The 25,907-nt window shown below is 43.3% G+C and overlaps 1 protein-coding gene and 1 long non-coding RNA gene across 2 annotated transcripts in view; one reads left to right on the forward strand and one right to left on the reverse strand.

Moving 5' to 3' along the window:
* LOC137327332 (uncharacterized) overlaps positions 1 to 13,147 on the forward strand; it is a 30,479-nt gene extending 17,332 nt beyond the window's left edge. Inside the window, exon 3 of the long non-coding RNA XR_010964427.1 lies at positions 12,602 to 13,147. This is a non-coding gene — a long non-coding RNA (uncharacterized lncRNA). The remainder of the gene's footprint in view (positions 1 to 12,601) is intronic.
* The window catches only part of lrrc58b (leucine rich repeat containing 58b), a 43,594-nt gene continuing 28,572 nt past the window's right edge, over positions 10,886 to 25,907 (reverse strand). The window contains exons 2-4 of the mRNA XM_067993020.1: positions 18,033 to 18,161; positions 17,569 to 17,846; positions 10,886 to 14,684 (exon numbers count right to left, since the gene is read on the reverse strand). Of these exons, the coding sequence (XP_067849121.1) occupies positions 14,491 to 14,684; positions 17,569 to 17,846; positions 18,033 to 18,161 (601 nt within the window). The 3' untranslated portion in view covers positions 10,886 to 14,490. The remainder of the gene's footprint in view (positions 14,685 to 17,568; positions 17,847 to 18,032; positions 18,162 to 25,907) is intronic.

Consider the following 25,907-nt stretch of genomic DNA (forward strand, 5'->3'; position numbering starts at 1 on the left):
CGTAGTTTCTCCGCTCCGGGGAAGTACTGGACGACAAAGGGTACTCTGTTGGTTGCGTCCCGTGTTAGTCTCCTGAGGAGGTCTATGCGATTTTTTGCTGTGGCCCGTCGGAACTGTCGATCGATGAGTCGAGCGTCATATCCCGTTCTTACTAGGGCGTCTTTCAGCGTCTGTAGGTGTCCATCGCGTTCCTCCTCGTCTGAGCAGACCCTGTGTATTCGCAGGGCCTGTCCATAGGGGATGGCCTCTTTGACGTGGTTAGGGTGGAAGCTGGAAAAGTGGAGCATCGTGAGGTTGTCCGTGGGCTTGCGGTAGAGTGAGGTGCTGAGGTGCCCGTCTTTGATGGAGATTCGTGTGTCCAAGAAAGAAACTGATTCTGAGGAGTAGTCCATGGTGAGCTTGATGGTGGGATGGAACTTGTTGATGTTGTCGTGTAGTCTCTTTAGTGATTCCTTGCCGTGGGTCCATAGAAAGAAAATGTCGTCGATGTATCTGGTGTATAGTGTTGGTTGGAGGTCTTGTGCAGTGAAGAAGTCCTGCTCGAACTTGTGCATGAAAATGTTGGCATATTGGGGTGCGAATTTGGTCCCCATGGCTGTTCCGTGTGTTTGGGTAAAGAACTGGTTATCGAAGGTGAAGACATTGTGATCCAGGATGAAACGGATGAGTTGTCGGATGGCGTCTGGAGATTGGCTGTTGTTGGTGTTGAGTATTGATGCTGTCACAGCGATGCCGTCATCGTGGGGGATACTGGTGTAGAGTGCCGAGACGTCCATCGTGGTGAGAAGTGTTCCTGGTTCAACTGGTCCGTGGGTACTGAGATTTTGTAGGAAGTCTGTAGTGTCGCGACAGAAGCTGGGGGTTCCCTGTACGATGGGTTTCAGGATGCCCTCGATGTATCCAGAGAGGTTCTCACACAGGGTTCCATTGCCTGATACGATAGGACGTCCGGGTGTGTTGGCTTTTTGTATCTTTGGGAGGCAGTAGAAGTCTCCCACGCGGGGAGTACGTGGGATGAGAGTGCGTAGGATGTTTTGAAGGTCTGGATCGAAGGTCTTGATCAGTTTGTTGAGCTGGTGGGTGTGTTCTTTGGTCGGGTCTGCGGGTAACCGTCTGTAGTGTTCCTGGTTGTCCAGTTGTCGGTATGCTTCTTTGCAATAGTCCGTTCTGTTCTGTATGACAATGGCTCCTCCTTTGTCTACCTCATACGTTGCAGGAAAGGATGCCCCAGAGCATGGTACATTGGCGAGACTATGCAGATGCTGCGACAACGGATGAACGGACACCGCGCAACAATCGCCAAACAGGAGGGTTCCCTCCCAGTCGGGGAACACTTCAGCAGTCATGGACATTCATCCACCGACCTTCGGGTAAGCGTTCTCCAAGGCGGCCTTCGAGACACACGACAACGCAAAATCGTCGAGCAGAAATTGATAGCCAAGTTCCGCACCCATGAGGACGGCCTCAACCGGGATCTTGGGTTCATGTCACGCTACACGTTACCCCACCAGCGAACAAATGTTATCTGTTTTTAATATAACGGGTCAGTTACCGTCTTTTCTATGTTTCTACCTCTCTATCTCTGTTTTTTTTTGATTGTTGTTTTTTTTTGGTGATTTGTATATTCTGTGAGACCTGGCAGGTAACACCTGTCTGTCTGCACACTGATTGCCTTGGCAACGGGCAGTTGAAAAAACTGTCTGTACTCACCAAGCATTGTTCTGTGAATTATAAATGCGATTTCATTTCGAGGATTTCATTTCACATCGTTCACCTGACGAAGGGGGAAGCCTCCGAAAGCTTGTGAATTTAAAATAAAATTGCTGGACTATAACTTGGTGTTGTAAAATTGGATTCAGATAGGGACAATAAGGTTAGTCCCGATACCAATAATCGGTCTGGGTGGAGATGCAGCATTTCACTATGTGAGGACTTCATATCAGATTCACTCTGCTGCAAACTAGGTGGGTGAGCAACATGGGGGCCCAAATCTGCCATACATTGGGCCAGATTTTGCTCTGAAAATAACGGCGAGGCTAACAGCGCTCACCGTTATTTCAATGCATCTGGTACAGCAACTTCTGCCGATCGCACACGCGCAGTCAAACGCGGAACTCCGGAAGTTCCTCTACCAGATGTCCTGCTCCTCCATAAGAGCTGCATCTCGCCGGCTGACTCACCGTTAAAATGAATGCAACAGTGTGAAGTTCCTCTACTGCCCTGATGGAAACAAAGTAGTGTTTTTAAGTCTCAGCAAACTTTTAACAGCGTGGTAAATCTTAAAGTCTCTGGCATTGAAAATTTACTTTTACAAGTGTGGAGTCTCATTCCTTGTGATTTTAATTGTTGGACATTTAAAAAAAAAATTAAAATTTATTTTTACTTTTTCTTATCTTTGTCTCTTAATTCACTATTTCTTACCCTCTCTTTATTTCGCTTTCTGTATGTGATTAGACACTGAATTCACTATTCTAACTTACACGTCCTGGTTCTCACTCTGCATGGCTTGTTAACATGCTTCAATCTGATTGGTTAAGGGGATAGACAAATGCTTGCCCTGTTCACGCAGGTCCCAGGTGCCCTGTAGAGGGCGCTGTGTTGGATTGAGAGCCTCTCAGAGAGGAAATTGCCGTCCAAAAACCCACGAAAAGTCTATGGGCCAGTGCAAGTCCACCGCATGGCAGACGCTATTCGTTGACCACTCACGGCAAAATCCGATCCAATGGCGTTTGCAGGGATTTAAAAAGTACAACGCACATTAGGTATGCGGATACAACAGAATGTTAGCCAACAAATTTTCTACTATAACCGTTAGAGTCAACAGATGCCAGTCAAGTTTATAGCAGCTTTATTTTATGAATGGTAATGGTCTGAAAATGAAAATGGATTTTTAAAAAAAAGTTGCAGAAGTTAAAGGAAATCATTAATTCATCTTGTACTTGAGATTTATTTTTAAAATTTTCTGAGTGCTCAAATATTATATTGAAATTAAATATTCCAGCAGTCGCTTAAACCCGTTTCTACTGAAAAGCTGAAAGTCTCTATGTTCCCATTTTAAAAAATCAATTTACTATCTCAGACCATTAATGGTAGGAATATTAATATCTGAGCTGATAAACAAAGGGACCTTGCAGTTATCAGCTTACTTACAATTTTTGTAATCAATTAGTCAAACCTCCTGAAATGACTAAACTGGAATGAGTGTGGCAGGACGGTTACAACTGTTACCACCTTCCTGAGAGTTTCTAGAATTTCACAGGTCCTACTCAGGCTAGATAGAGTAGCACTTTCCTCTAAATTCAGGTCTGGAGCGAATGGCAAGACCATGGATTATAGGGCTGGGGCTGAGAGGGAGTAGAGCTGCAAATGTGCCTGACACTTGGTGGAGGTGGCAGGCCTGTGAGAGAGTGGGTTTTAAAGATGAGCTTTAGTTGGGAAGGAGTGGAAAGACAGAGGGGCCTGAGGCTGGGAGGAAGCAGGGCTGAGAAGTGAGTTAACCGAAACCTGTTTTAACAAGCTCAGATCAGCTGCATGAGAATGAATGGTATTGGTATCCAAGAAAGGAGGCAGAGGGGCTGCAAAGGAAGCAGTTGAGGGATCTACACTGTCAGAATGGTTCGGTGTGTGGCAGCATAGGACTGGAGGGATTACTACTGCGAGGAGGAAGTGAGCAAAGCTGGAGTACTCGGTTTGGGACTTGGTGGGAGAGTGGGACTGAAACTGGAACATTTAAGATTAGTAAGGAGCAGAGGCCCTTGAGCAAAGAAGGCTGTGGTGCAGGATTGATGGAGGGAGAAGCAACAAACTATCACGATGGCCAACACCAACATGATTGACTCAACTGCCCTCCGAAATGGCCTAGCAAGCAACTCAGTTGTATCAAACTGGATGAACCACTCAGCTGGACCTAGGCATCAAATTTGGGCTCGATGCAGGCCTACCCAGCTCAGTCGGCCTTGCAAAGTCCTCCTCACTAACATCTGAGGACTGGTGCCAAAGTTGGGAGAGCTGACCCACAAACTAGTCAAGCAACAACCTGACATAGTCATACTTACAATCATACCTATCAGCCAATGTCCCATACTCCATCACCAACCCTGGGTTTGTTCTGTCCCACTGGCAGGACAGGCCCACCAGAGGAGGAGGCACTGTGGTATTCAGTTGGGTGGGAGTGGAGTCCTCGACCTCCAGGTGAAACATGGGCAAGGAAACCTCTTGCTGTTTACCACCTACCGCCTTCCCTCAGTTGATAAATCAGTACTTCTCCATGTTGAACTCCACTTGAAGGAAACACAGAATAGGAAGCGCACAGAATGTACTCTGGGTGGGGGACTTCACTGTCATTACCAAGACTGGTTCGGTAGTACCACCACCGATCGAGCTGCCCAAGTCCTAAAGGACATAGCTGCCATCTGGGTTTGCGGCAGGTGGTGAGAGTACCAACACTAAGAAATAACCTACTTGATTTCTTCCTCATCAATCTACCTGTCGCAGATGCATCTGTCCATGACAGCATTGTGACCATCACAGTACTTGTGGAGACCAACTCCGTCTTCGCACTGAGGACACCCCGCATCGTGTTGCATGGTACTACCACCGTGCCAAACAGGATAGATTAAGAACAGATCTAGCAGCTCAAAACTGGGCATCCATGAGGCGCTGTAGGCCATCATCAGCAGAATTGTATTCCAACACAATCTGTAACCTTATGTGCCAGAATATCCCTCACTCTTGCAAGCCAGAATATCCTTCACTCCTCCACCATCAAGCCACATGACCAACCCTGATTCAATGAGGAATCTAGAAAAGCATGACAGGAGCAGCACCAGGTGTACCTGAAAATGAGGTGCCAAACTGTTGAAGCTGCAACACAGGACTACATGCAAGCTAAACAGCAGAAGCAACATGCTACAGACAAAGCTAAGTGATTCCACAACAAATGGATCAGGTCAAAACTCTGCAGTCCTGCCACATCCAGTTGCGAATGGTGGTGGACAATTAAACAACTAATGGGAGGAGGCAGCTCCATGAACAGCCCCATCCTGAATGATAGCGGAGCTCCCCAAGCTAGTGCAAAAGATAAATGTTTGCAACCATCTTCAGCTAGAAATGCCGAGCGGATGATCCTTCTTGGCCTCCGGAGGTCCCCACCATCATAGGTGCCAGTCTTCAGCCAATTCGATTCACTCCACGTGATATCAAGAAACGCCTGAGTGCACTGGACCCAGCAAAGGCTACGGGTCCTGACAATGTCCCGTCTGTTGTGTTGAAGACCTGTGCTCTAGAACTAGCTGCACCTCTAGCCAAGCTGTCCAATACAGCGACAACACTGGCATCTACCTGACAATGTGGAAAATTGCCCAGCAACGTCCTGTCCACAAAATGCAGGACAAATCTAACCCAGCCAATTACCATCCTATCAGCCTACTCTCAATCATCAGCAAAGTGATGGAAGGAGTTGCCAATACTGCTATCAAGCGGCACTTACCAATAACCTGCTCACCGATGCGCAGTTTGGGTTCCGCCAGGACCACTTGGCTCCAGACCTCATTACAGCTTTGGTCCAAACATGGATAAAAGAGCTGAATTCCAGAGGTGAGGTGACGGTGACTGCCCTTGACATCAAGGCAGCATTCATCTGAGTGTAGCACTAAGGAACCCCAGTAAAACTGAAGTCCATGGGGATCAGGTGAAAATCTCTTCAGTGGCTGGAGTCATACTTAACACAAAAGAAGATGGATTTGGTTGTTGAAGGCCAACCATCACAGCCCCAGGACATCGCGACAGGAAATCCTTAGGACGACGTCCTCGCCCCTACCATCTTCAGGTGCTTCATCAATGACTTTCCCTCCATCATAAGGTCAGAAGTGGGGCTTTTCACTGATGATTGCAGTGTTCAGCTCCATTCGCAATTCCTCAGATCATGAAGCAGCCCGTGCCCACATGGATTTAGATTCCTGGGACATTGGGACCGGTTCTGGGGAAGGTGGGACCTGTACAAGCAGGACGGGTTACACCCGAGCAGGACCGGGACCAATGTCCTCGCGGGGGTGTTTGCCAGTGCTGTTGGGGAAGGTTTAAACTAGAGTGGCAGGGGGATGGGAACCTGAGCGGGGAGTCAGAAGGGAGTAAAGTTGAGAGCAGCAAGAGAGGGGAAGACCCAGGGGAAATTTACAATACAAATAGTACAAACAGTTGTTCAAGAACAAGTGAAAGGGAAAAACGTAGAGTAGCAGAAAGAAAGTGTACTTTAGACACTACAGATAAAGTGAAAACTAGAAGGCGTAAGGCGATTAACCCTGCATCAAAGCTGAAGGTCAGGCTAGGGTGTGTGGCCCAACTAAGAGTTCTATATACAAATGCACGGAGTATAAGGAATAAATTAAATGAACTACACGAACAAATTCAAATTGGAGGGTATGACATGATAGCTATTACTGAGACATGGCTGCAGGATGGTCAGGATTGGGAACTAAATATACCGGGTTATAAAGTCTACAGGAGAGATAGGGAAAATGGAAGAGGGGGAGGAGTAGCCTTAATGATTAGAGACTAAATCACTTCAATGATAAAGGAGGATATAACGAGAGGTAAGCAGCCAACAGAGACCTTATGGGTTGAATTGAGAAATAGGAAAGGATCAAAGACCATAGTGGGAGTTGTGTATAGGACCCCTGGCAGCAGCTCTGAAGTGCTAGATTGTATAAATGCAGAGATTAGACAAGCGTGTAAGAAAGGCATAGTGGTCTTAATGGGGGACTTTAACCTTCACATAGATTGGGAAAAGTAGACTAGCGACTGTCAGAAAGGTAGTGAATTTCTTGAGTGTGTCCGGGATAGTTTTCTACAGCAGTATGTCCTGGAGGCAACAAGGGGGCAAGCCATACTAGATTTAATAATGAGTAATGAACCAGATTTAGTTAACGGCTTAACTGTACACGAACATCTATCCAATAGCGATCATAACATGATCGAGTTCAATGTACTGTTTGAAAGGGAAAAAAGTGAATCAGCTGCTAATATTCTAGACTTGGGTAAGGCCGACTTCAATGGGATGAGTCAGAGACTGTCCACAGTAAACTGGGCAAATCTGTTAATGGGTAAAACGACTGATGATCAGTGGGAAATGTTTAAAGAAACATTTAACGTGATACAGAATCGGTTTATACCCCTGAGGGGCAAGAACTCTACTTGCCGAAAAAAACAGCCATGGACAACTAAAGAGGTAAGGGACAGTATAAGACATAAGGAAAAGGCATACAAAAAGGCAAAAAATGGCACAGATCTTGGCGAATGGGAAAGATACAAAGATCAACAGAGGGTCACAAAACAGATAGTAAGAGCTACAAAAAGAGAGTATGAAAAGAAACTTGCAAGGGATATCAAAACCAATACGAAGAACTTTTATAGTTATATTAGGAAAAAGAGGGTGGTCAGGAGCAGTGTTGGCCCCATAAAAACTGAAAGTGGGGATATTGTCATTGACAATGGGGAAATGGCGGACATGTTGAACGATTACTTTGTGTCGCTATTTACAATAAAGAGGATAGCATGCCGGAAATCCCAAGAAAACGAATATTAAATTGGGGACAGGGACTTGATAAAATTAACATAAGTAAAGCAACAGTAATGAAGAAAATAATAGCACTAAAGAGTGACAAATCGCCAGGACCAGATTGTTTCCATCCCAGGGTTTTAAAGGAAGTGGGTGAGCACATTGCAGATGCCCTAACTATAATCTTTCAAAGTTCTCTAGATTCAGGAACTGTCTCTCTAGATTGGAAAATTGCACGTCACTCCACTTTTTAAGAAAGGAGAGAGAGGGAAACCAGGAAATTATAGACCAGTTAGCCTAACATCTGCTGTGGGGAAAATGTTGGAGTCTATAATTAAGGATAGGGTGACTGAACACCTCGAGAATTTTCAGTTAATCAGAAAGAGCCAGCATGGATATGTGAAAGGTAGGTCGTGCCTGACAAACCTGACTGAATTTTTTGAAGAGGTGACTAAAGTAGTGGACAGGGGAATGTCAATGGATGTTATTTATATGGACTTCCAGAAGGCATTTGATGAGGTCCCACATAAGAGACTGTTAACTAAGATAGAAGCCCTTGGAATCGAGGGAAAAGTACAGACTTGGTTAGGAAGTTGGCTGAGCGAAAGGCGACAGAGAGTAGAGATAATGGGTAGGTACTCACATTGGCAGGATGTGACTAGTGGAGTCCTGCAGGGATCTGTCTTGGGGCCTCAATTATTCACAATATTTATTAACAACTTAGATGAAGGCATAGAAAGTCTCATATCTAAGTTTGCCGATGACACAAAGATTGGTGGCATTGTAAGCAGTGTAGATGAAAACATAAAATTACAAAGCGATATTGATAGATTAGGTGAATGGGCAAAACTGTGGCAAATGGAATTCAATGTAGGCAAATGTGAGGTCATCCACTTTGGACCAAAAAAGGATAGAACAGGGTACTTTCTAAATGGTAAAAAGTTAAAAACAGTGGATGTCCAAAGGGACCTAGGGGTTCAGGTACATAGATCATTGAAGTGTCATGAACAGCTGCAGAAAATAATCAAGAAGGCTAATGGAATGCTGGCCTTTATATCTAGAGGACTGGAGTACAAGGGGGCAGAGGTTATGCTGCAGCTATACAAAACCCTGGTTAGACCGCACCTGGAGTACGGTGAGCAGTTCTGGGCACCCCACCTTCGGAAGGACATATTGGCCTTGGAGGAAGTGCAGCGTAGGTTTACTAGAATGATACCCGGACTTCAAGGGTTAAGTTATGAGGAGAGATTACACAAATTGGGGTTGTATTCTCTGGCGTTTCGAAGATTAAGGGGTGATCTGATCGAAGTTTATAAGATATTAAGGGGAACAGATCGGGTGGATAGAGAGAAACTATTTCTGCTGGTTGGGGATTCTAGGAGTAGGGGGCACAGTCTAAAAATTAGAGCCAGACCTTTCAGGAGTGAGATTAGAAAACATTTCTACACACAAAGGGTGGTAGAAGTTTGGAACTCTCTTCCGCAAACGGCAATTGATACTAGCTCAATTGCTAAATTTAAATGTGAGATGGATAGCTTTTTGGCAACCAAAGGTATTAACTGATATGGGCCAAAGGCAGGTATATGAAGTTAGATCACAGATCAGCCATGATCTTATCAAATGGTGGAGCAGGCACGAGGGGCTGAATGGCCTACACCTGTTCCTATGTATCAAGACTTGGACAACATCCAGGCTTGGGCTGATAAGTGGCAAGTAGCATTTGCAGCAAACAAGTGCCAGGCAATGACCATCTCCAACAAGAGTCTTAGCACCTCCCCATGACATTCAATTGCAATATCATTGCTGAATCCCCCACCGACAACATCCTGGGGATCACCATTGACCAGAAACTAAACTGGACTAGCTACATACTGTGGCTACAAGAGCAGGTTAGAGGCTGGGTATTTTGCAGTAAGTGGCTCACCTCCTGACTCCCCAAAGCTTTTCCACCACCTACAAGGCACAAGTAAGGAGTGGGATGGAACAGACTCCACTTGCTTGGATGAGTGCAGCTGCAACAACACTCAAGAAGCTGAACACCATCCAGGACAAAGCAGTCCGCTTGATCGGTACCCCATTCTCTGTACCCCATCCGTACCGTGGCTGCAGTGTGTACCATCCACAGGATGCACTGCAACTCGCCAAGGCTTCTTCGATGGCACCTCCCAAACCTGTGACCTCCACCAATCAGAAGGACAAGGGGTGCAGGTGCATGGGAACGCCACCACCTGCACATTCCCATCCAAGTCACACACCATCCCGACTTGGACATATATTGCTCTTCCTTCATCGTCGCTGGGTCAAAACCCTGGAACAGCACTGTGGGAGAACTTTCACCACACGGACTGCAGTGGTTCAAGAAAGTGGCTCATCATCATCTTCTCAAGGGTAGCTAGGGATGGACAATAAATGCTGGCCTTGCTAATGATGCCCATATCCCGAGAATACATTTTAAAAAGTGGGTTGGAAATATTTTTCATATATATAGTATAATATTCTAGACATAAGGGGCATAATTTTAACTTTTATCACCAGGTGGAAAATGGGTGATAGTGAATCAGCAGCCTGTTTTACATTTCGCCTGATTTTCTTTTCCATCAATGTGGAAAATTATCTATTTAGCATTAGGTGGCAAATAATCAAGTATCATTATCAAAGAAATTGATTAATTTGACATAATTTACTGCTACTGCACAATGGGAGCCTGAGTGGAGTAAAATTGTTAAGGAAAATCTGTATATTCTGATGCAGAGGTAGTGCGGTCTTCAGTGTTTGAAGGAGCTTGATTTCTTCACGCTGTTCTGATCTCTTAGATCAGCTGCCATATCTCTATTGTTACAGCTGATGATTGAGAGAGTAAATTGAAGCAAATTTTTTTTTTTAAACTTTCACAAACAGCTCTGTTTAAATGATTTTCCCAAGGCAGCAGATTATTCACACAAACAGTGCTGATTTCCGTTTTGTTCTATGCTGATAGGGTTTAGATGAAGTAGGGAGGGAGGAAGATCGTGTGGAGCATTAACACTGGCATGGACCTGTTGGGCCGTATGGCCTGTTTCTGCGCTGTACATTCTATGTCATTGTCAATGTGATCTCAAGAGCTCTCAAAATATCATCTATTACACACAATATACATACAGGTATGAATTTTGAAAGCTTTTAATCAACTTCATTTTAGAAATGTTGTGTGGTTCATTAGGGTGCATCCTGGGAAGCAAAAGATGTATTAGGGAACCAGCAAGTTGGGGAGGGCTTAACAATGATGTAAAATCTCTGTGCTTCAAACACAATCCACATTTAAATGAAACTGGATTTTCTCTCAGTTGTAAGTTAGTTTCATGTGTGGTTATACTTTATTCACAGAATATCATACACCTCTCAAATTTTAGACAATGGCATAATATATAAAAACACAATCAGAGTAACCCTTAGTGTGGTCAAGGCCATTTGTTATAAATTATTTCAGATATTCGGGAATCACAGTAGACATTTTATTTCTAGGACAAATATTGTCTGATCTTGACCCAAATTTATATTGGCCGAGAGAAACAAAAAGGTAATTTGACTCCATTCATCCACTAGCTTAACAAAAAATTAACAGAATAAGCAATACCACTTCTTACAATCAAAAGCAAAATACTGTGGATGCTGGAAAGTGCAGATTCACCAGAATGATACCGGGACTAAAAGGGTTAAGTTATGAGAACAGGTTGTATAGACTAATCTTGTATTCCCTTGAGTAGAGAAGATTAATGGGTGGTCTAATTGAGATTATTAAAGGATTTCATAGGGTAGATGCGGTAAGGATGTTCCCAAGGATGGGTGAAACTAGAACTAGGGGGCATAATCTTAGAATAAGGGGCTGCTCTTTCAAAACTGAGATGAGGAGAAACTTCTTCACTCAGAGGGTAGTAGGTCTGTGGAATTTGCTGCCCCAGGAAGCTGTGGAAGCTACATCATTAAATAAATTTAAAACAGAAATCGACAGTTTCCTAGAAGTAAAGGGAATTAGGGGTTACGGGGAGCGGGCAGGAAATTGGACATGAAGCTGGGTTCAGATCGGTCAAGGCCCTGTGGGTGGCGGAGCGGGCCCAGGGGCTGAGTGGCCGGGTCCTGCTCCTACTACTTGTGTTCTTTAGATTTGAGGTTAGGATCAGATCAGCCATGATCTTATTGAATGGCGGAGCAGGCTCGAGGGGCCGATTGGCCTACTCCTGCTCCTATTTCTTATGTTCTTATGTAGAAAGAAACTATTTCCTTTGTTGGGGGAGTCCAGAACAAGGGGGCATAACCTTAAAATTAGAGCCAGAGCTAGGCTGTTCAGGGATGATGTTAGGAAGTACTTCTTCACACAAAGGGTAGTGGAAACCTGGAACTCTCTCCTCCAAAAAGCTGTTGAGGCTAGGTCAACTGAAAATTTCAAAATTGAGAGAGAGATTTTTGTTAGGCAAGGGTATTAAGGGTTACAGGACCAAGACGGGTAGATGGAGTTAAGATACAGATCAGCCATGATCTAATTGAATGGCCGAACAGGTTCGAGGGGCTGAATAGCCTACTCCTGTTCATAAGAGTGGTGTGTAAAAATGTAGCAGGATTCTTTATTTTCCTCTAAAGCCAGTGAAAACTGAGCATGCTATGCTGTGACACACCAATGACAATGTTGTAATAATCCGACCATGACTGGGGACAGAAATAGTCAACCTTGGTGTTTATCAAGGCAACCGTACCATCCCAGTGGGAAAAAAAGGCACCAGCGACCTCCCAAATGCTGCTGACATTAGTAAGCCACAGGCCTGTGTTCTCAATGGAGGAGGAGAACTTAATTCAACATCACAGATATTTAATCCTTAAATAATCTGATCACCAAGATAACAGAATGTTCAAGGGTTAATTCCACGATCCTGCACTCTGTGGGGATACACGCTCATTGTCGTAGCCCTATCTCTAACCTGCGCTTCCCGAGAGAGTGGATCACGGAATTACTTCTTTATAGTTTTAAAAATTTATGCAGAACACTTCAAAGTATCATTCATGATTTTTCTTCAGGCCTGCAATGAACACCACAAAAACCATCGGCCCTGGATTCAAACACCTGAAAGAGTTTGCAGACAAATGGGTTCCTGTTTAATAACATGGATTGCAGCGGTTCAAGAAGGCAGCTCATCACCACCTTCTCAAGGGCAATTAGGGATGGGCAATAAATGCTGGCGTTGCCAACGATGCCCACATCCCATGAACGAATAAAAAAAATAATGTAATGGGGCTGTATTTTGCCGATTGACGATGAATAGCGGAAAACTAAACCTAGTGTTTGTGTCTCATAAGTCCAACTCTGCTCAAAAATGAGAATATCCACATTATTAATATACATATATAGTTAGTTATTTTGTTTATTGGTGGGTATTTTGAACCAAACAGAATAAATGAGTTTGTGTCAACACAAAGCAGCCTCTGAATCGCCAACAAATTTGGCTACACCCTGCACCTTCAGCATTTAGGGGAGGTTTCACCCCCTTAAAATTTCTCTCCAACTAGTAGAGTTGTATAAGTATCCATTGTTGTTCAATAAATTAGCTTTCCATTAGAATGAAACTAGTTTTCATCTCATTTATATCCTGTTTCATATCTTGTTGATGTAGTTTGGAATTCCATCACCCAGTTTCTGTTGATTCCTATAAACAGCTAAATGCCAGCATAACAAAATGAAACACCAGCCCAGCTTGAGATTGGGTGGCAGACCACTATTCATTTTAACAGCAATGGATGAAATAAAAGGAAAATTTATTTTTTAAAAACTATAAAAAAAGCTCCAAAATAAACTTTTGTAATATACCAGAAGTTCCACAAGAAATACTGCTTCATAGGAAGGGATGCTCTTTTCTTCTAGTGCTATTCAAATGATGGGGAGTTTGTCTCCCACCTCAATAGATGTATGATTCAGATGTCTGTCAGACGTGACAAAAGCATCAATGTAATTATATGAATCTGCAAAACATCCCTGCATAACTTAACTAAACCGCAAAAAACAACCTAAATCCTTTCATGCCCAGTCTGAGTATGAATGAATGAATAATAAATCTTGTGAACAGAAGCTTAAATCTGAACACTGACTACTCTCCAATACTTCCTAAGCAATTTGTAGCTACATTGTTTACTTCAATATTTTTGCTGTATGTTATTACTTTTTTTTATCACTTTCCCCCTCATTTCAATTTTAACATGGTTTCTATCCTTTATTTTGATTAGCTATGTTCAGCGTCACAGCCTTTGAATAGGAACGTAGCTGGCAAAGTGGGATTAAAAAGGGGCCCTCCACTCCAAACAAACAAGGGCCTCTCCTCACCTATAAGCTGCTACTGAAGTCTACTGCTAGTGGTTCTCAACTAGAATTCACACAATCAGCACTGTGTAACAATTCCAGCAGCGAACAAGACCCCACTATTTAATCCAGCCTGTCAATAATCGAAAACTACCTTTCTACTTGGCATATTCTAATTTTGCAACCAAGATCCCCTTAAAGGGAAAACTGGTCTCACCAAATGCAAATATTAACATTTCAAATGGGAGATTGCAAGTTTGGTAATTATCACATATTAAAGCAATGCTTCATATAATATGTTAAAAGTATGGTTATTCAAAATAGCTATTTGCACATCCAATATTAAGAAATACCAGAACATTTCAAAGTTACTGGCATAAAAATATAGTGCTTTAGTACAAATATTTAGGAGTCCATGATAATACTTCAAAGATTATGAACACTGTACAATCTAATATACTACAAATCTGATGTGAAGGTCTGAACATTAGTGCAAGAGCAGTAATGATTGGAGTCATCAAGACTCTGGCACGTTACATTAGATGGATTCATGTGTTCCAGGACTACAGTGATCCAAGTCTTCACAGTGGATTTGTTAACCTCCATAAACGGGCATTTAACCAAGGAGAACTTTCTGCATCCGGTGCTGTGGAATGTTGAATTCATCTTCAGAGTCACAGTCGCTCTGTGAATTTGAGCTACAGGGAGAGAAGCATTGTGGAGAGCACAGGTAGTGCATGAGAGGGAGGCGGTACTTGCCACAGAAGTCGACAAACTTGATATGACGAAAACAAGAGTCGAAGTAAACTCCTGGGGTGGGAGGGGGGGAGAAATAAAAAAAAAGTGTATAATTGAAGTCAAACAATTTTTATTTCTGCCACTCCTTCACTGATATCTCACTTTCTTCTTCAGCCAGTGATGGCTAAAACATCTAAGTTGTGACCTTCTCCAAGGCTACTGAGACTACTGACCCATAACTGACTGACTGGAGACTCATTACGCAAGTCTTACCTTCTTCATTAAGGTGCAGTAGACATTAAAAAAAAGCAAGTAAGGTGAAAGATCAACGAAGAAAAGTACCTGTGGTTTAAACAATGCATTATCTTACAATAAACTAACAGTCATTTGGCTGTAAGTGTAACTCGTCTGCTGGAGAGTGCGAGACATTAGTTACACTTGGTAGACATTGGGACCGAACACTGTCCTATCACCCCTCAGACAGCTAATTAGCGGAATATGGTGCTGTGTGCCCCCAAGTGCAGAAATATAGGTTTGGGAACCTCAAGACGGGATATTAAAAGGTATTGATTGGAAGAATTGTAAACAATTTTACAACACCAAGTTATGGTCCAACGATTTTATTTTTAATCCCACAAGCTTTCGGGGGCTTGTGGGATTAAAAATAAAATCATTGGACTATAACTTGGTGTTGTAAAATTGTTTACAATTGTTAACCCCAGTCCATCACCGGCATCTCCACATCTTGATTGGAAGACACAAGGGGCATATGTCTCAACTGTTGATTCATATCAGGACCTAGGGGTTCTTGTGGATGCCAACTTCAGCCTGGACACAGTCCTTCGGGACTGTGCTGAGAAAGAGCAAAGGGCACTTTAGTCTTTCTCATGTTCATTGACAACAAATGACAGGTGACGCTTATAGCTTTTATGAGGTGTCCTTCATATCATAAGAGAAATTATAAGAGAAATTCTGTCTTCACAGAAGAAGACACAAAAAACATACCAGAAATATTGGGGAATCAAGGGTCTAATGATAGTAAGTAACTTAAAGTAATTAAGATTTGTAAAGAGAAAGTATTGGAGAAACTAATGGGACTAAAAGCCAACAAATCTCCTGGACCTGATTGCCTACATCCTAGGGTTTTAAAAGAGGTGGTTACAGAGATAGTGGATGCAATGGTTTTGATCTTCCAGAATCCCTAGATTCTAGAACGGTCCCCATGGATTGGAAGGTAGCAAATGTAACACTGCTGTTCAAGGAGGGAGAGAGAAAACAGGGAACTATAGGCCAATTAGTCTGACATCAGTAGTAGGGAAAATGCTAGAATCGATTATTAAGGACATAGTAACAGGCACTTAGAAAATCATAATATGATTAGGCAGAGTCAACACGGTTTTATGAAAGAGAAATTGTGTTTGATAAAACTATTAGAATTTTTTGAGGGTGTAACTAGCGGGATAGATAAGGGGGAACGTGTGGGTATAGTATATTTGGATTTTCAAAAGACATTCGACAAGGTGCCACACAAGATTAGGGCTCGTGGGATTGGGGGTAATATATTAGCGTGGGTTGAGGATTGGTTAACTGACAGAAAACAGAGAGTAGGAATAAACGGGTCATTTTCGGATTGACATGTTGTATCTAGTGGGGTGCCACAGGGATCAATGCTTGGGCCTCAGCTATTTACAATATGTCTCGATGACTTTGACGAGGTGACCGAGTGTAATGTATCCATGTTTGCTGACGATTCAAAGCTAGGTGGGAAAGTAAGTTGTGAAGAGGACGTGAAGAGACTGCGAAGGGATATAGGCAGGTTAAGTGAGTGGGTGAGAAGGTGGCAGATGGAGTATAATGTGGGGAAATGTGGAATTATCCACTTTAGTTGGAAGAATAGAAAAGCAGAATATTTTTTTAAAAGGTGAGAGACTAAGAAATGTTGGTATTCAGAGGGATTTGGGTGTCCTTGTACATGAATCACAGAAAGTTAACATGCAGGTACAGCAAGCAATTAGGAAGGCAAATGGTATGTTAGCTTTTATTGCAACGGGGTTGGAGTATAAGAGTAAGGAGGTCTTGCTGCAGTTAAATAGGGCTCTGGTGAGACCACACCTGTATACAGTTTTGGTCTCCTTACCAAAGGAAGGACATACTTAAGAGTACCTTGGACATAAGGGTGGGAAAAATATTCCATTTGTATGAGGGTCATTCTTATCCCAACAAGCAAACACATAAATAAATACTGAAAGATTTTAAATAAAATTCTGTCCCGACTTCAACCCCAACAATGTGTTCATAATCCTAGCCCAAGCCATCTGTGGAGGCAAAGACACAAGAATCATTTTCCAAATGGGAGTGGAAACTTTCAGAATTAAAAGTGTGTTGATATAGATTTCTCACATGCTTCCTACTGGATGACTGTGGTGCATTGGTGGGGCGTGGATGTAAGCAGGAAAGCAGATGGGAAAAATGGCTTTGATTTTCAACTTCAACCTGTGATTTTTCACCCATTTATTTTAATGGACTGATAATTGTGGGTTGGGGAAGGCAGAAGTGGAAAATGACCCCAATTTTTTTTTAAGTAAAGTTTCCCCAATTGCTCAATGGATAAATGCATCACCTGGTGAGATATTGGACCATACAGGCCAGTAAGGTTCCAGGTTTGACCCCTGAACTATGCTGAGTTAGCTGACAACAAGGAAAGGGATGCAACAATCATCCATGGTTCCTGCTCCTGGAGGGTACACTTTGTGGACATCAGGTGAAGGCAGCAACCAGTGTTCAAATAAGTTTGCCAACACTCATATCGAGGCATACGCATAACGAATAGCCGGAGGCCAGCTGGCATCTGTGAAACTACAATAATCAGCATGTTCAGGAGGTGCATGGAGCAAATTGTGAGTGGGGGAGGGGGGGGGAATAAATTAAACAAAAACATAAATTACCACTTTCTTACCTGCACACTTGGGATTTGGGCACTTGCTGGCTGAATCTAGGTAGCTGACCAAGTTCCCAGGCATGTCTTCCAATGAATAGTTAAAGTTATGGGATTTCACGATCCGGCCAGCCAGTTCAAGTAATGATGGTGGGCCATAGATTAGGTCTTTTACAAATCGCACAACAAGAGGGTTGCCACGAAGACTGAGTTCCTGCAGATGGACCAAGTTGAGGATTTCTCGAGGAAGGTATGTAAGTAAGTTATTGTGGAGGCTGAGTGATCGTAGTGAGTTCAGCCTGAAAGATACAGAAACAACAGTGCGATTAGTGGGTTGAAGGGGTAAAGGGAAAATAACTTTTCAAGGGCAGTAAACTGAAGAAAGAATAGTTAAGTCATTATTAAATGAAACCCGCAAATTAGCACATATCCTGCCAGGTAAAGCAGTGATGCTTTTATTTTTAAGGAGACTCTTCGTTACTTACTGTGCAAGCTGTGGTGGGAGACCCTGGATTCGGTTGTCACATAGTCCCAAATAGCTGAGGTACGGCAGGTTAGCAAGTTCCGGAGGGATTGATATGATTGCATTCCCACCTAGATACAACAGCTCTAAGCTGAGGAGGGACAGAAAGAAACAAGATTAACAAGTAGTACAGCTACATACACAATAAAAGGTTTCCAATTTGCAGTTTCCACTGGGCAACTACAATAGGATCAGGGGAGACACCTTACAACCTATTATTGTTTTCCTGCCTGCCCAAGATGCCTTTTGTCCCATAAATTAAAAACATTTGAAACTCAATTGTAAAAATGTCCCCAGAGGCACATGGTCTGTAGCACTTGGTAGAGTGCTGTCTGAGTATTCATTGTATTTTTTGATGGATAGATCTGACGTTTGCAATAGTGCTTACTCCTCAGGTGGAGTGTGCCAACAATAATGAAAAACTGAGCATGGCTCGTCACTGTAAATCCCTCATTTCTTTGATTAACGGAATTAAAAAGTCTGGGTGTAATTCAACCCATTATGTGGCAGCAGCAAATGCATGGAGTGAGCCAGAGTTAAAGAATTCAACTGAAAGGACTGGCAGCTATAAATAAAATAAAGACACTTAAGATTTTAAAATTTGTAAATAGGCAATATTGGGAAAAAATTCTCCCTCCCCGAATCTTTCTTCTGGTTTGAAGGAGGTGACTTGCTGAGGTCTGGTTCCCACGTGGTACTTCACTCAATTTGCCATTCATCATGTTAAGTCCGGACAGCGAATGTCTGCAAGCTATTATACCATGGGGAGCATCACAGAGGCGCCCAATCCTGTCTTTGCTCAATATCCACACATGTACACCATCTAGCAGAGATCACTGGATCAGGAGGGCGAACTTCCGTTTTCTCCTGGGCAGAAATTTTGCAGTAATTATTTCCAGCTCTAACTGTTTAGCCGGAAGTGATATTGCTGCACCATCACATGGGAATGGCAATGCTTTATCACTCTTACAACGTGGTAGGAGCTGTAATGTAGGAAGTGTGAAAAACAGCCAGTGGCACTCATACAAAAAACTGATGCACAAGAATTATTAATGTTCCTTCCCCCTACCTTTACAAATATGAATAGCAAATGAAAGCTACTTTCTCTCAGTCAGCTAGGGGATTCTCAAGTGAAGAGAGTCTGGAGGAATCTCAATCAAATCCTTGGTGGGTTTGGGTCTACAGCACAAAACTGGCCCAACCTTAACAATGGCAGACACAAAACTGGCCCAACCATGATTATGGATCACAGGGCAATACTAAGTCGAGTGCATGTTTCAAGATCGTTCAAAACCATTAAGACAATAAAGAGCTTCTAATACTGCATTTGGAAGGGACTATGCTGGCAAACTTCCATCACAGTACCGAGATAACCTTGACATAATGGAATCTATATTTATTGCTCAAATTAAATATCCACCTGGGCATGGTCATAAAGGGCAACATGGCTTTTACTACAGTTGATTTAGCTGAGAGGTCACTGAGTACATAGCAGCACAGGGTAACGTTACCTGGAACAATGAAAATAATTAAAGGTTTCTAATTTTAGTTACAACTGTGCAGACAGTTAAAAGTTCATAACTTAGAATCATAGAATGATACAGTGCAGAAGAAGGAGGCCATTTGGCCCATTGTGCCTGTATCAGCTCTTTGAAAGAGATATCCAGTTAGTCCCTCTCCCCCTGCTCCTTTCCCATAGCCCTGCAAATTTTTCCACTTCAAGTATTTATCCAATTCCCTTTCGAAAGTTATTATTGAATCTGCTTCTACCACCATTTCAGACAGTGCATTCCAGGTCATAACAACTCGCTGGGTAAAAATGTTTTTCCTCATGTCACCTCTGATTCTTTTGCCAATTACCTTAAATCTGTTACTGACCCTTCTGCCACTGGAAACAGTTTCTCCTTATTTACTCTATCAAAACCCTTCATGATTTTGAACACCTCTATCAAATCTCCCCTTAACCTTTTCTGCTCTAAGGAGAACAACCTCAGTTTCTCTAGTCCCTCCAGTAACTGAAGTCTTTCATCCCTGATACCATTCTAGTAAATCTCCTCTGTTCCCTCTCTTAAGGCCTTCACATCCTTCCTAAAGTGTGGTGCCCAAAATTGAACACAATACTCCAGCTGGGGCCTCACCAGTGTTTTATACAGGTTTAGCATAACTTCCTTGCTTTTGTTCTTTTATATCTAGAATCAAATTGCTACTAATAAATAGATACTAGAAATGGCAGTGCAGGCTATGTGTCGGGACTGTAGTATGTGGGAGTTTGTGGACTGTGAGACTGTTCCGGATTGCTGCATCTGCAGGAAATATCTCTCTCTTGAGGCACTCTGGCTCAGAGGCCTTGAGCTGGAGTGTAACTTAGAGACACTGACACATATGGGAGGAGGAGGAATTTTTGGATAGTTTTCTCCAGAGTACAGTCACACCTCAGAGGAAAGCACAGGTGCAGGAAGGGGAGAGTGTGACTGTCACTCAGTAGGGTAAGGGGAACCAAGAGGCGGTAGCGAAGTAGGTCCCGCAGACATTGGTCCTATCCAACGGGCACAATGTTCTTGCTAACTGTGAGGATAAGGATGTAAGGATGCGGGGTGGACTGCCAGAATGCTAACCATGGCACCTTGGAGCAGGAGGCAGTCCAAGGAGGGGAGGAGCAGAATAGAAAGTTTGTAGTCATAGGGGATTCGATAATTCGGGGGATTGATAGCATCCTCTACAGTGGCGACCGAGAGTCCAGGAAGGTTTGTTGCTCACCTGGTGCAAAGAGTAAAAGGATATCTCGGAGCAACCGGAGAGGAATTTGTAAAGGGAGGGGGAAGATCCAGTTATCGTGATCCATAGGGAAGAAAAGGGAGGAGGTCCTGCTGAGGGAATATCAGGAGTTAGGGGCCAAATTAAAAAACAAGACGTCGTGGGTGGTAATCTCAGGATTATTACCCGAGCCACGTGCTAATTGGCATAGGGGTAAACAGATCAGGAAGGTGAATGCGTGGCTGAAAGACTGGTGTGGGAAAGAGGGGTTCAATTTCATGGGACACTGGGACAGGAGGAGTTGTACTGCTGGGACAGGCTCCACCTGGACTGGAATGGGACCAGTGTCCTAGCGGAACGGATAAATAGGGCTGTCGATAGGACTCTAAATTAGTAAGACGGGGGGAGGGATCTGGTGAAAATAACATAAGTCTGAAGATAAAAGAAATAGGAGATGTGCGTAAAGGTTAGACCAAGGTAAGGAATAAGGGTAACAAACAGTCAGGGAACAAATACAGTTATAGATCAAAGTACAATATGCCTGTTATAAATAAAGCGAGGAGAACAATTATTAAAAACAAATTAAATTGCCTGTACAGCAATGTGCACAACATCCCAAACAAAACTGGAGAACTGGAGGCAATAATTCATAGTGGGGAGCCAGATGTAGTAGGGATAACTGAAGCATGGCTACATAAGGAACAGGACTGGCAGTTAAATATTGCAGGATATAAAGTATTTAGAAAGGATAGGGAAGGAAGAATGGTGGTGGTGGTGGGGGGTAAACTGTACAAATTAGAGACAACATAATGGAAATAGAAAAAAGGGACATAAGCAATATTAACATAGAAACAGAATCCATAAGGACTGAGACAAAGGATATGAAGGGATCAATCACGTTAATAGGTATATTCCAGAGACCACCTAATAGTGGAAAGGGAGTGGAGGAAGAAATATGTAGGCACATCTATGAAATGAGTAAAAAACATCAAATAATAATCATGGGAGATTTCAACTACCCCCAAATAAACTGGCAAGAAGAGGTAGGGAAAAGGGAACGGAGTTTTTACAGCGTGTACAGGACTCCTTTCTTACCCAGTATGTGAGAACCCCAATGAGAGGGGAATCACTGCTGGATCTGGTAATGGGCAATGAACCAGAGCAGATAAGAGAGGTAAGGGTAGGGGAACATCTAGGCAATGGCAATCATAACAAAGTAAGGTTTAAAATAATGATTGAGACAGACACAAGTAAGGCAAAGACCAAAGCAATAGATTGGAAAAAAGCTAATTTTGAGTGGATGAGAATGGAAGGTAAACTGGAAAAAAATGTTGACAGACAAAGAGATAGAACAGCAGTGGGAAATATTTAAAATGGTGATCAACAGAGTTCAGGAGAAATATATTCCTCTAAAAACCAAGAACAAACTAGCCAATAATGAAACAACATGGATGAATAAAGAGATAAGGGTCAAATTGAAACTAAGGAAAAAGGCATAGTCTAAGCACACAGACAACAACAACATGCATTTATATAGCACCTTTAATGTAGTAAAAGGTCCCAAGGTGCTTCACAGGAGCATTATCAAATAAAATTTGCAACCAAGCCATGTAAGGAGATATTAGGGCAGGTAACCAAAAGCTTGGTTAAAGAGGTGGGTTTTAAAGGAGCGCCTTAAAGGAGATAGAGAGGTTTAGGGAGGGAATTCCAGAGCTGAGCACCTAGGCAGCTGCCGATGGTGGAGCGATTAAAATCGGGGATGCGCAAGAGGCTAGAATTGGAGGAGTGCAGGGATCTCGGAGGGTTGTAGGTCTGGAGGAGGTTACAGAGATAGGGAGGGGCGAGGCCATGGAGGGATTTGAAAACAAGGATGAAAATTTTAAAAGATAGAGAGGTTTAGGGAGGGAATTCCAGAGCTTAGCACCTAGGCAGTCTTTCCATAAGAAGACTATAAAGACTAGACTGCAGAAGGAGCTGGACTGCAAAAAGCTTCAGGTGAAGCTGTCAGTCGCCGAGGCAAAGAGTGCCGACCGAATTAAGTCAGAGTAGAGAGAATGCCCGGAAATGGAAGAAAGAGCGGTTGGAAGTGGAAATCAAGTACCACCAGCTTTGGTCCAAGTTCAAACAGACGCAGCAACAGAAAGAAGAGAAAGAGCAGCAGAATGTCCAGCCACAGGATGAGATCAATCAGCTCCACACAAAGCTGCTGGAGACCGAGCGGCAACTTGGAGAAGTATAAGGTAGCTTGAAAGAGCGGAGACAGCTGTCAGGCGAGCAGTTGAAGGAGCAGCAAGTGGCTGACCTGCAGCTTCTGGAGCAAGAGAGCGCTTCAGAAAGAGGAGAAAAGTCAGGTAACCACAACCATCGCCAGGCTACAGCAGTCAGTCCACAAGGTGGTGGATCAGAAGGAGCGGCTTGAGCAAACTGCGCAGGTTCAGGAGGGAAGACTGACAGGACAGCTTGACGTAGAGATCATGAAGCTCCACAACTCCCTGATGCAAAAGGATGTGGAACTGGAGGAGATGTTGAGGTACCAGCTGGTGAAAGACTCGCAAAGCAAAGAGCAGGTGGTTCAGCAAGCTGATCTCAATCTAAGCCTGAAGTTGGAGACCCTTGAGGAAACGCTGAAGGCTAAAGAGGAAGCACTGCTCAGTTTCGAGAGGGAGGTGGAAACCGAAAGAGAGAGCAAGTTGCAACACATTGCCGTGCTGAAGGAAGAGTCGAAAAGGATTTGCAGTGAGAAGGCTTTTGTTGTCATGCAGTAGGAGACACTGAAGATAGAGAAGGAGGAACTAGAGATGCTCAGTAAACAGATTCGGGCTTTGGAAAATAATCAGATGGGCATCGAAGATCTAGAGAGAAAGAGAGAAAAAAGAGCTGGTTCAGAAGGTGCAAGTGTTGGACACAGAGGTTGCGGAGCTGACCTCTCAAAACCAGAGCCTCTGGTCAGCCTGTGAAAACCACAAGCAGACCCATTTGGAAGAGGTAGCAGCTCTTCAACTGAAGCTGAAGCGTCAGCTGAAAAAGGCCAAGAAGGAGTCCTCTGGGGTAAGAGGAATAAAGTGCAAGGGTAAAACCCACAGGTTCACCAGATGGACCAATTCGAGGTGCAGGCACAACCTGCGGGAATCATGTGGAATGAGGGACGGTTGCTTCAAGGCGGAGGACGAAGCCGAATGCTTGCGGTTGGGAAAAGCGACGCAGGTGCTCATTATCCCTCAAAGTGTGGCTGAGGAGCAGCAGCTGGGGGTGGTTCGAGAGCCGGAGATCGCGGCGGGTGGGGGGGTTCGAGAGCCGGAGATCGCGACGGGTGGGGGGAGAGCTTGAAGTGCGGGAGTGCATGCTCTGGGGGAGCGTGGGGGCGAGCTCGGGGCAGGGCGGGGGCAGAGCTTGGTGGGGGGGGGGGGGGCGAGAGCTCGATCCCACAGGAATCTGTGTTGGGGCCTCAACTATTCACTGTATTTATTAACGACTTAGATGACGGGATAGAGAGCCACATATCCAAGTTTGCCAATGGCACAAAGATAGGCAATATTGTAAGCAATGTAGATGGGAACATAAAATGACAGGGAGATATTAATAGATGAAGTGAATGGGCAAAACTGTGGCAAATGGATTTCAATGTCGGCAAGTGTGAGATCATCCACTTTGGACCTGAAAAGGATAGAACAGAGTACATTATGAATGGTGAAAAGCTCAAAACAGTGGAGGTCCAAAGAGACTTAGGGGTCCATATACATAGATTATTAAAATGTCATGGACAGGTATGGAAAATAATCATAAAGGCTAATGTAATGCTGGCCTTTACATCTTTAGATCGTGATGGTAGGGGCAGCCGATCGCAGGGGGTGGTCAGAGGTAGGGCAATGTATTATATATAGCCCTACCTCTGACCCTGTCCACTGAGGGTTCACACTAGGAACTTTGCCTTTCAAAATTCTCACTAAATTTTATCCAAAGAGCAAGGTACAATCTATACTTCACTCCATTTTATTTTACAGATTAGCAACAGACTCTGGATCCTACAGTTGCCAATGCACAACGGACATTGGTTGCACTGACGCTGTCAGTAAGACTTTGTTTTACATGATGCCTAGTCGCACAGCCTACTCTCTGGTTCACTAGAGACCTCTTCGTGCATGTGCAGATCTACTCTCAGTTGGCAAATGGAAGTCCAACAGATTCCCTGTGCCCTTTTTAAAACAAGGCTTGACATTAAATTGGGTGATGCGTTTTGGTGCCTTCAAGAAGGTTTCATACTCCTCTCGAGTTGAGTTGGGATCTAATTCCAGAACTATACAGACAGTCAGTTATGTGCTTTTCACTGACAACAAAGTAACAGCATAACAGTACCAGTAATGAAATCTAAATGAGTGGGGAAAATAAGCAAAAAAAATATATACTATTGGAAATACTACAGCAAACTGTACAGAACAGAATGACTTGGACATCATCCACAAGCACTAATTTACACAATAAGGCTAAGGACCAGATTTGTGTTCTTCTGTGATAACTTGCATAGTGGCATAAAATAAATGGCGATAAGGGTGCTGAAAAGCTTCAAGTCTGAATGAAAACTGTAATGCACAATAGACCAACAAAACAAAAACACAACATAAACTGGGACAAATCCACAAGAGACGTGTAAAATGAAACTATGCATTCACAACAGAAAATGAAATTTGAGATCCAGTAATGGAATATAAAACCGATATACCAAAACACACATACGCATGCACACAAACATCTATAAACTTCCAAAATCCTTAACTTTGGGCAATGCTGATATCAAACACAACCTTTGGGACTGAAAAAAAAATCAGTAACAATGAAAAACAATGATTAACTATAGAATACAAAACAGAATGATAACAGTCCAGTCAGTGCACAAGCACCTTTTCAACTAGATTAAAAATAGTTAACCGGAACAAAATCTGAGATAGAATTTCAAAATGCTCTCAAAAATACTTGAGAAAATCGCAGAATACTTTTCCTGATTACCTGGATGTAGCACATTGCAAAGTAAACATGTAAGAAGTTGTCAAAGCCCCATCAGTCCCAATTAAAGCAAGTAGAATATTCA

Source organism: Heptranchias perlo, chromosome 11 (genome assembly GCF_035084215.1).
Source record: "Heptranchias perlo isolate sHepPer1 chromosome 11, sHepPer1.hap1, whole genome shotgun sequence".
NCBI classification, from domain to species: domain Eukaryota; kingdom Metazoa; phylum Chordata; class Chondrichthyes; order Hexanchiformes; family Hexanchidae; genus Heptranchias; species Heptranchias perlo.